This window comes from Dermacentor variabilis, chromosome 5, assembly GCF_050947875.1.
Source record: "Dermacentor variabilis isolate Ectoservices chromosome 5, ASM5094787v1, whole genome shotgun sequence".
NCBI classification, from domain to species: domain Eukaryota; kingdom Metazoa; phylum Arthropoda; class Arachnida; order Ixodida; family Ixodidae; genus Dermacentor; species Dermacentor variabilis.
The window spans coordinates 168,730,773-168,741,919 of record NC_134572.1 but is presented as its reverse complement, the minus strand read 5'-3'; the positions used below and the strand labels follow the sequence as shown (position 1 = coordinate 168,741,919).

General features: G+C 47.4%; 1 protein-coding gene across 1 annotated transcript in view; it reads right to left on the bottom strand.

The window, feature by feature from the left end:
* The window catches only part of LOC142583704 (phospholipid-transporting ATPase ABCA3-like), a 63,941-nt gene extending 58,300 nt beyond the window's left edge, over positions 1-5,641 (bottom strand). Inside the window, exon 1 of the mRNA XM_075694190.1 lies at positions 5,219-5,641. Within this exon, the coding sequence (XP_075550305.1) occupies positions 5,219-5,641 (423 nt within the window). The remainder of the gene's footprint in view (positions 1-5,218) is intronic.
* Between the last annotated feature and the right edge of the window lie 5,506 nt (positions 5,642-11,147).

The following is an 11,147-nucleotide window of genomic DNA, read 5'->3' as shown; positions in this document are numbered from 1 at the left end:
TTAGATCACGTGCTTTCGATCCTGACTGCAAGTATCCAAGCAAAGAGCTGCACAAAATATATGGGCACATTGCTGAGCTAAACTGCGATAGGCGAAATCATATCTATGACTGCCTCTGTTGCTGCTGTCTGAACTGTTCTGCGAACGGACGCCGCCGTGGCCGTGAGCATGGGATGCAACCAAAGCCATATGGCTGCAAGGTTTGTCGCCGATGTGCGTGCACCCCCACGCGCATGTCCGCGCTATCCCACGCGCCCCCTCGCGCAGCGCTACTGGCATGGCGCCTCCTCTCCTTGCTCCCGTCGCCGGTGATCACCGCTTTGCTGCGTCACCACGAACTGCGCCCGGACACTCATGGGGCACTGAAGGCTTACGCCTTAAAAACAGCTCAAATTTGAAATAAAGGCCAGCGCACCCTTTTGGTCGAAGGAGGCCTATTTTCAGCTGGATAGTCAAGGTAACACGCACGAATGGTTCCGCGTAAAATGCACTGACTGCAACGTAACCTCCCATGGCACATACTCTGGTGAATCGTGAAATGCGGAACGCGCAATGCTGCCACTGGAAGCGCGCAGCAAAACATAAAATGAAGAGAATAAGAAAAAAAAGGGCGTGGGGCTAGTGGCGTAAACGTGACACCGTTTCAGCGTTCCAGTATAGACCGTTTCATCGTGTTGTAAAATATTTGCGTCAGCCGCAAGCATCGTTCTCACGCGTTAAAAGTCTACCAGACTTGAAATACCTATACTTTGTCTTCGCTAGCCTCGTGCAGGAGGCCTATGGCACTACTGGGCACAGCGATCATTGCGGTTGGTGAACCATAGGCCCTATAACGTAAAACTATTCCAATGTGTTTTTACTCCAATCTCCTGATGTCAAATTTACACAACCGCTGACGCAAGCATCCGGCAGTAATCTTCTGCGTTGCCTCAATAGCCCAATCAAACGCCCGCTTAGTTTATATGACGTCATTTTGCTTTCAAAACGAACATTGTCTACATTGAGCGGTTTTTCGTTTGAAATTGGTTTCCAGGAGGTGAGGAGCACGCTCCAGTGCAGAGGGTTTCGATGGGGCCTAGCGAGCGCAATGAAAATAGATAACCGGAGGAAGACCGCGGTGCCGGCGTCTCTGATTGGTCCGCTTTCCCTTACTTATCTTGCGGTGGCTGGTCAGAAATCGCGGCGGCGTGCAACGGAAGGTTAACAATATCGCTCAAACGGGTCCTCAGCAAGGAAGACTTGGGGCGCTATTCTGGACATTCCGCCATTTTCTTCGATGCGTGACGTAGACGCGACGCGAATAAAATGGCGCTGATGGCCCCATTTTGCTTTCGTAACGTGACGCCAATTTGACGCTTTGCCTAAGAAACTGAAATGAAGGCACCGAACCTAAGGTTCTCGTTAAATCAAAACAGTTTTCCTCGGCAGTAAAAATAAAGCAGCTAGCTCAAATCGCATGATTATTCCGTTGAAAACGCTTCTCGCTTCCGTCGTCTGCTGAAATAGCTAGGATGCGTGTCCCCGAAAAATGGAATGGATCATCGTATGTTGGCGCCAACGCACTTGTTTTCTTCCTTGAGACAACATGCGCGACCTACCAGTGGTGATGCGCGCACGTTCTAGGCCACGTTATCGCTATCTCGTGAAACGCAAGTGACTCAGGTTCGACTCGGCTGGCTGAGAAACGGCCGAATATCACCGATAGCGTTGCGCGCGCCAGAGATATCCACTAGCACGACGCAAGCGCCGGCGCGGCCATCTCTTGTTCACCTCGCTGGTTACTCGCACCGCGGGAGGCAACTGCAACGCCCCGCCTTGCGTACATCTCTTTTTATAAATTAGAAAGACGCCGTTGTCATACCTTTTTATTGTGCGAAAAGGCACTAATCTTGATTACAATACAAATGCAGCAGTGAAAAGTGGACAGCATTGCCGAAAGTTTGCTATGTTCAACCAATATTATTTCGTATAAACGCGTTATTTTACAGAAATGATGGCCCCAAACACAAATGCCAACACCAGCCGAGAGCGATGCAAATACTATGAGCACGCGTTATGATCAAAAGATTTTCATGGCGACAAACGGCGGAGAAAATGTGGCGATACGCATTCCCCTCGGCTGTCATTGCATATGGCTTCTCATTAGCATAATTTGCGCGGCTCGTCGCACCGAAAATTATGGCGGAAAATCTCAGCAATGGCGGCCCAGCACAACGTTACGCATCGTAAAAATGTCGTTTAAGAAACAGCCCTTCTTTTGACGCTCTTCACGGGATATTCCTTCAGCCTCAGCAAGCTGGCATGGCGCATATCTTGGATCGCCACCATATTATTCGCGAAATTGCAGATTCATTCCACTGGCTTCTGCACGCTACCGCTCACATTCTTTTTGGAGCGCTAACGTCGCAGTATATAGCTGCCAAGGACCAAGAAGATGTACTAGTCCATAAAATTTGCAGCTCGACGTTACGTTTCGTCATCTTGATGAAAACACAAAATTGCATTTTGCAAAACTTCCGTTTCCCGGCTCGAGGCCGTCATTTAGGTAGAGGCCTAGGTCTCAAATCTGCTGTGCACAAATAAAGTTTATTCCTCCTCCTCCTCCCGGCACAAATTTCAAAGCATGTGACCTCTCGACAGCCAATCGGAGAGCAAACATGGCGGATAATGGCGGCCGTGCAGCCGCCATGCGTGTCGAGGATAGCGCCTTTGGCAGAGCAAGGTCGTAAACGTACCGAAAGTTTTCTGAAACGCGAGACGGCCACGCAGGAAGCTTTGCAATACGCAAATAAACCCATGGCTCTCCTGCAGGCGCGAGTAGCCAGCGCCTGAGCGATCGGCGGCACCCGTCTTTTATTCCCTTCGCAACGGGGCAGCCTGAGGCTTATAAAAAATTCAGTTTTGTTCAGGATATTAATTAATCTTTAACGCGTATACGTCACCTTGACGCGGTGAGTTCTCGCGTTTTTTTTTTTTGAAGTCACGTGACAGGCCGGTGAAGTGGGTGCAGCCCGAAAACTATTGACCAATAGCCGAGGGCTAATGGCAAAAAGAAATCGAATGAGAAACAACTTTTTTCTTTTGTTCCGTCCAATTATGCATAATCAGTGTTTACATGTCATATCAGATGGAAAGCTATCGCGGTTTTTGTGATGTCGCGTGACAGACAGGCGTAGTGGGGGCGATCCAAAAATGTTTTTGACCAATCGCGGAGGGCTGATTGCAGAATTGGAATAGAAAAGTTTGGAATAGCTTTACGTTACAGCGGCCCAGCATGATACATATATGTTTCATGCTTCGGCATTGCCTGTTTGCCATGTAAAACGGTAATACACCGTTTTACAAAGGTAATACCCTAGAAGTCGCATAAAAAGAATCCGGTGGCTACTTGTGTGGAGACAATTACCGTAACACGGCACAGTGCGTTGTAGACGACGTGACGAACAAGATGGATAAAACAATCAGTTCTCATCCTATTCCTTGCGAGCAAAAAAAGAAAGAAAGAAAGAAAACGCGCGAATGCAGCTGTAAAATCTCGCATGGCCATGCCGCATGCTTGGGCATTCCGCTATATCGAACAAACAGATATTTAACTCAACATCGACGAGCATACCACTGATACGGACGCTTGCGCAGTCCGCAAGCGGTCACTCGGCCACTGGACAAGTGAATTCACAGCACAATATGCAATTATGATTAACGAAGCTATTTTATTTGCGTGTAGAAACCTCGTCAAACAAACGAGGCAGTCGCGCATTGCATCTACAGATAACCATTTGAATTCCTATCAAAGTAAACAGCACTACTTATTCCGCAGCAGAAGAGTACCCATGCTGTTGGGATTGCCATATTTTTCGCAACTGCTCACTGCTGCTAAACTACAGCCTAGAACTACACTGAGAATGCTGCAGTAAGGTATTAGCGAAACGAATTTCCAGAAATACAAAACTGCTCACCGAGGCTGATTCTAGGCTACAAGAAGCGCGTGCAAATTGCACTGACTGCTCCGTCCACATCAAGGCCACAGAAACTCGGGTGACGCTGACATAAGTAACTTCAGCACGTCCGACAGAACCGTTTCCCGCGTAGGAGACGCTATGTCGTACTACATAAACTGCGAGACCCGAAGACAGCCACAAGAAAGTCCCGCTGAGCGTATACCTGGCATACAACACGTAGTACTCGCCCGAGCCCGCATGCCGTCTGCCCATAGGTGGCGCCACTGCGTACGCAATATGGCGGCGCCCATGAAAAACGTTCAGTAGGAGAAGGCAGGCAAAGAATGTTGCTTGGGGACGCTAGTTGATGAAAAGTAGAAGAGCGTCTCGTCTGGCAGTAAAGCTGACAACCTAACGGTGTTGCAACGTGAGCATTTAACTTCTGCTATCTCTTCAATTATAGAACCGCTTTGAAAGTTTTTTTTTGCTACAACGCTCCATAGGCACTGCCGCAGAACACCTAGTCAATAGCACAAACAAAAATTTCCAATGCAAACTAGTATGAAGGGCTATTTAAATAAGAATAACTGTCAGGTAAAGTTATGAAAGATGCAGTCAGCAACGTAAGAAAATTTAGTGCCTAATTTAGGATAGAAAAAAGGCGTCATTACAAGAGATAGCTTTGTATCTGGTACTATAGCTGAGATGAAGTAGTAGAAACCGGCAGATCACGTAGCCCTCAATACATATAATGCGTGCTCACTATGATTAACACAGTGGCTGTCAAAAAAATAAAGTAATAAATGCGTAAGAGGACAAGGTGGCATCATTGCAATACAAAATTTTTAGTTCTCAGGGGAACGCAACCTGATCTATCTGACGAGGATTGTTATAGATTATCTTATGTGTCTTTTTGGTTGCATTTACGTCATAGAAAGCGATGCAAAAGGCATAGGTAGAGACCCCCAAAGCAGAGAATGTCGAATAATGTCTAAGGACGCGTGATTCGCTGTTAGAAGGATCGTCTTACTGAAGTGTGCGACCCTCGGCCGTGCTGCTATTACATGTTTAAATGTTTTGATCATGTGTGTCCAATCCCTCCCCTTGTTGTGCTTCTTTCACCGCTATGATTGCAAATGCAAAATGGTTATGTCGCAAGGACTGGAACCTCACCAACACGCCCGGCTGGCTTGCGTTACCGCAGTTATGAGCCTGACATTCTTAGCAGGCAGCTGCATCTATTATCTACGCGTTGAGCCGCAACAAAAGAGGCCCCTCACGGTTCTGCGCAGGTTGTCGAAAACGATGACCAGGTCAAATGCGTCCGAGCCGTTGGCCTTGGTGCGCGTGAATTCGGTCACCGCCTGGGGATCCTGGAAGCCCACGAGTCCCTCCACCGGGCTGAACTCGCGGAACGTGGCCTCCATGAGGCGCATCGAGTAGGGCGCGTGTGGCGCGTACGCTACGCGCCGGAACACCAGCTGCTTCTCGACCACGGAGCACGGCCAGTCGAGCAGGTGGACCCCGCTCATTGGCACGTCGCGGAGCTTGTCCACGAACGGCGGACCCGTGGTCAGCAGGAGCACGAGGCAGAGCAGCGGCGCGAGCAGGCACTCGGACAGCGAGAGCCAGCCCTGGCGCAGCATGGCGCGCAGGCACAGCTCCTTCCACACGACCGTCACCAGTTGACTCAGTGTGCCCATGTCTGCCTGCTCGGCGAACGGCGCGTTAAAGGATAACGCGCCAGGGGGTCACTCAATTCAAATACGCCCAGCTTGATTACTACAAAGCTTATGTTTCTTTTTTTTGCATTCAGAAGACATTTTAATAATTTCCTGTAAGAGCTAATTTACGCCTCTACTTGTTCGGAGAGGCGTTACATTACCTGCACAACGAACCGCAATGACTGGTTTCCGAATGAATAACTTTTGCTGCCAGAAATATTAGTTAATTATGCAGCACACGCATTGCAGCTATGAAAGCTAATGCGAATAAAAATGCGCCTTTAGTTAGGCCACAATGAAATTCCTATGCAGGCATTAGAGTTTGCATACGCAATATTAAAGTTACTTAGTTGTAATAGTATCATAAGAAGGCAACAAACACTGACACCAAGGACAACATAGGAGAAATTGTGCTTAATAAAAGGTGCACGTGTTAGCCACCGCAACCACTCACAGGCGTTCGCGGTGGACGTGGAACGTCCTTTTTGCCGCAGGCGTCACGAGAACATGATCTTTTTGGGTGAATGCAACTGGTCAGAGTTGTAAGAGTGCGTGATATACTACTTTGGGATTCTTCGAACTTGACGACCAATATATTGTGAAGTACACCGTTGCAATAATATTGCCATAGCAATCATATGCATGCTCACGGCGTATTTCTGCAGTCGCCGTCGCCGTCGCCTCGAGGTTCCGTATAAAGTACAAGGGCGATAAAATTGTCGTGCGCGCCGTAAGGTGTATGTGGGAGGGAAAGATTACAAGGGTGAGATGGCGAACGCAGCTCATTCTCGCGTGCGCTAGTGAGGAAGGCGGGCCGGAACAACACGCTGGCCGGAAGCGCGCGCTCTCCTGTCGCGCGCGAGGAAAGGGTATGAGGCGAGGAAGAGAGAGGGGGGGGGGGCGTTCTTTTCAGGCGGCTGCTGCTTACGGCGCGGCCGTGCGGGCGCCGTATCTTGAAAGTGATCTGCGAAGTCTGCGATGGGCAAAAGTGCGCGCTCTCGCGGCCTGATCTTCAAAGCCATCTGCGATGTTTGCAGAGTGCGCGTAGTGCTGATAGCTTCGTATGCGCTGTGCTTTCGACGTTTCATTCGTGTTGAAGACAGAGATGCGCGAAGGTCAATTCGATCGCTGCGGCTGCCGCGATTCCTCACTCCAACATTTTGACAGCGAAATTCCAGGCTCATCGAGCGAGATGTGGTCGTGTTTACCTGTTCGCGCGTGAGACGGTGCTTCTAAATTTAGTAAAAGCACGTTGGCGGGTTCTTTTGAGTACGATACCACGTGTAAGCGCGACTGAATGAGGACGTAGGAAGAAACAGACACACAAAGACAGCGCTGTCTCCGTGTGTCTGTTCTTTCTACGTCCTCGTTCAGCCGTGCTTACACGAATTGTTAATTTGTTTAGTAAGCGAATATTTACAAGTTTATACAGCTGATAAAACTATCCTTACTTCGTAGAGCTATCTACTAACTTGCTATCGCAATTGGTGCTTCGCCTTTCGGGCGAAACTGCGACTTTTCTTTTTAATAACATCGCGCGAGTGTCGACCGCATGGCGTGTCCGTAGCCTTGTACTGGTGAGGGGTGGCGGGATCGGCGACAGTGTGAGCTAGCACGCACGGTGATTCCCAGTTCGAATGATACATGCGGCACTGTTTCCTTCAGTAGTTCACCTCGCCGCTACAACGCCGCTGACACACAGTGCGGTCGGAGCTCACGCGATATTACTAAAAGATTGCATGATTTTACATTAGAAGACCTATATCATGCAAAAAGGTGAGGCCTGCAGACAGGACACAAGAGAAGTGGACAACATGAACGCCGGCGTTTGTGTTGTCCACTTCTATTGTGTCCTGTCTGCACGCCTCACCTTTTTTGCATCATGAACCCTTAGCAAATAGAGACCTATATCTCCAGGTCCTTGCTGAGCGATTATGACCGGTATTACATTGCTACATTTCTGCATTAGCAACATTTTGCTAAGGAGGTTACTAAAACAGGTATAGATTAAAACTTCCATCATTGGCAAAATGAGCAATATTTATTTCTTATGAAGAATACAGCCCGCATTTCTAAAATTTTTTTATATTCAAAGGACAAAGAAACACTGGCACAGTTATCAGCACCATCCATCTATAGATATAGGCCACAAGAGCATTCATTCATTCATTCATTCATTCATTCATTTTTTTTTGTTCTAAATTACATTATCTGAAAGGGGCCAGGAATATAAGTGGCTACTTGATGCTTGAGGACATCCTTGGTCACTTTTTTTTCCTCCTAAGCCAGCTACAGCAACACAGCAACAGTGTTGAAAATAAAAGATAAAAAAACAGATAAATAATCTTCTGAAAAACGCTGTACACTGAGGCAACGTGAAAAAAATCATAATAACCACAAGTATACTGGCTAAAGACCTGAAGAAACTGTATCGACGAGATTGGTTTGCATATTGAAATTGTCAAAGATAACATACACGTTACTTGCGCCACTTGCTTAATTAGTAAATAACACGGCTAGTTTTGTGAAACTGTTGTTTGCAATATCAGTTTCTGATTTCCGGTAATGATTTATTCTTTTCGCCAAATAATTCTATTAGCAGATGTCGGCAATCAATTCTTCCTTCCCCTGCGCCCTCCAACCCCTTCCTGTCGACAGGAGCCCCTTACAATCGAAAACATCATCCTGTGTCATCTAGGAAAATGTGGACAGTGTGATCGTGTTGTGTGGAAGCCGAACGTCCCTGTTCCCAACGTAATTGCTCGGAAAGGTAATACAAGCCACTATTTTTATTAGACTCGAAGTGGCGCATGATAGAGGTGGGAAGAACGATGAGCTTGGCCTAGGGCTCTAGTGTATAGAGAACAAAAGGGGGAGATAAAAAAATTGGCAAAAGATGCTTATTTTTACAGCGAAGTAGATAAAAGTCTAGTAAAATTCAGTTTCGCCTGATGGAATCATCGATGCTGTCGCATCATCGATTGCGATAGCAAATTAGTAGACAGCAATAAGAAGGGAGGATATTGGTTTTATCGCGGTATTAACTTCCAAAGATAAGCTTACTAGCTAAATCAACAAGCATGGTGACACGCATGCACCACCAAATATGAACACATCTGACTCGATGACCGCGCACACTCGCTGTTAAAACGCTGTAGCAAGAAAGCGCAACAGCTGCCTCTCACTCGAACGCGAACAAAGCGGCGAGAACGGAGCACACACGAGGCGATTAGCCCTCGGTGTACCCAGGCTCTGTACTTATCATATATTGTCTTCAAAATAGGGCCAGGGTAGCAGCGCGCGGACGCGCCACACGCAGTTGCCACCGAATTAGGACGCCTCCCTCTCTCTTCCCTCCTCCTTTCGGGTGCTTGGCGCGCGACGGAAGACGGCGTGCTTCTTCTCCGCTTTCCTCCCTTGCGCGCGCGAGATTGTGCTATCATCGTCGGTTCACTCGCACATGCGTTCACTCTCACATACAGCGCACGGCGCGGGGACGATCTTATCGCCCTTGGACATTATACGGAACATCACGGTCACGACGACAGCGACGACGACGACGGCGGTAGAGATGCGCCTGGAGTGTCCACCATAATTGCTATAGGAATAAATTGTGTTCCTTTTATTTCTGTATTTCGCCTAAGGTGCATTCGCACAGGCTAATCCCGAAGGCCGCGTAGCCGAATTAGTAGAGAAGGGACGATTGCACATGGTCACCTTACAGGAAAAGCAAACGTCTGAGTGTCACACTCGCTTGTATATTTGACGAGCTCCGCGTCCGCGACTGGACTCACGAAACCTTGCTATCATTCAGCGGTGCAAGAGCAGGAAATAGGATTATACTGAACCTTACATTGCGCGCCGCTGATGGAGCGAGCTAAGGTGACAGCTACGGTCACGTTCTTGCTCATTCGAAGGAGGGAGCGCGGAACCACTGCTGACGTCACCAGTGTGAGGCACACTCGCAGCAAGCTTCCAGCAAAGACTTTCCGCGTTTCGGCGCCGCCATGTGGCAAGCAGCGGCGACCACGCCGTCAACGTTTTCCCGGCGCGGAACGCGAGAAAAGTAGACATCTCGAGCCTTCTCTAGCCGTCTGCATGTCGATTACATTGGGTGCGGGGGACATGACCGGCTGTGCGAAACAACGATGCATGTTACGGCGCGGATAAGACGCAAGCCACAATAAAACTGAAGTTGCGTAAATAAACAGTGATATCGCGCGTTGTAATCACGAAAAAAAGCTAAGTACGTATATTGCCAGCATAAAAAGCACAATAAAGTTGATAATCTATTTAATGCTATGCATACACAAAACAAACACGGATCCAACGATGAAGTTTCTTAAGGATGCTTTTGAATGAAATTGTGGTGATGTGTTCTTTATAAAAGCTTGTTTCGCACTGAAGGAAGGAGGGATTTTTCTGATTTGTGTTCCATAACTTCTGCAGCATACTTTGATAGTTCGCTTATCCTGTGTGATAAAGTAACCATAACCATAGAAAAACCCTTGCCTTAGGTCCTAAGCACTGTTTTAGGCCGGACATAAAACCCGTTGACGTTTTAAGCATACCGCGCTCCATAACCAGGTTCGTCCCGGAAGAAGAACGCTCACGCTGTATTTCGGATTGCATTGCTAGCATTAAACAATCAAATGCGCATTTTAAGACGCCTGACCCTGTCCGACCGTTAGTTGATTACTTTGTGGAGCATAAACTTAGACCAGTAATATCTGACAAGGAAGGTTATTTCGTAATTATGCCAGATGACATGTTTTCAGAAAAAGCGATTTCAGCCATAGAAAAGAATTTACAGCTAGTAAAACTCAAGCCTTCGGTAGTTAAGCAACGTGCGGTTGACCTCTTGTCAAGACATAATCTTGATAGGCTTGTCTGTAATGTCAATAAAGATAAATCCCTCACTTTAGAACTGTTTTTCTCGGCCAAGACCCATAAACAAGAAATTCATTTTCGTGCTATAGTGTCAGAGAAAGGGACGTGGCAGGTCTGTGTCCCCAGTTACCTACAGAACTGCTTAGTTTCACTAGTTTTTCAGACCCCTTTTGCTTACGTAATTCTCAGGCACTAGTTCAGTACTTGAGAGAGGAAAATCCTGGTGATTGTACAGCTTTTAGTATGGATATCGAAGACCTGTACTATTCCTTGCCGCATGACGGGTTACTCAATTCCGTAAATGAGTGCATTAAAAAACAAGTGCAAGAATTGACTTTTATTGACAGATGCGGTGTTTCCACGGCAGCTTTTCTAGAAATTCTTTCAATGTACTTGAAGTCGACGCTCATTGGATGGTGAGATGGCGTTTTTCTGCAGAAATCAGGCATTTGTATTGGCTCAAAGGTTGCCCCTAGTCTTAGCAACATTTACCTGAGTAAGGTTGACAACTGCTTAGAGAAAGCCTTAGGTGCTAGCGTTATCAAGATATTTCGGTACGTTGATGATCATCTGATTTTCTGCAATAGGGAAGAAT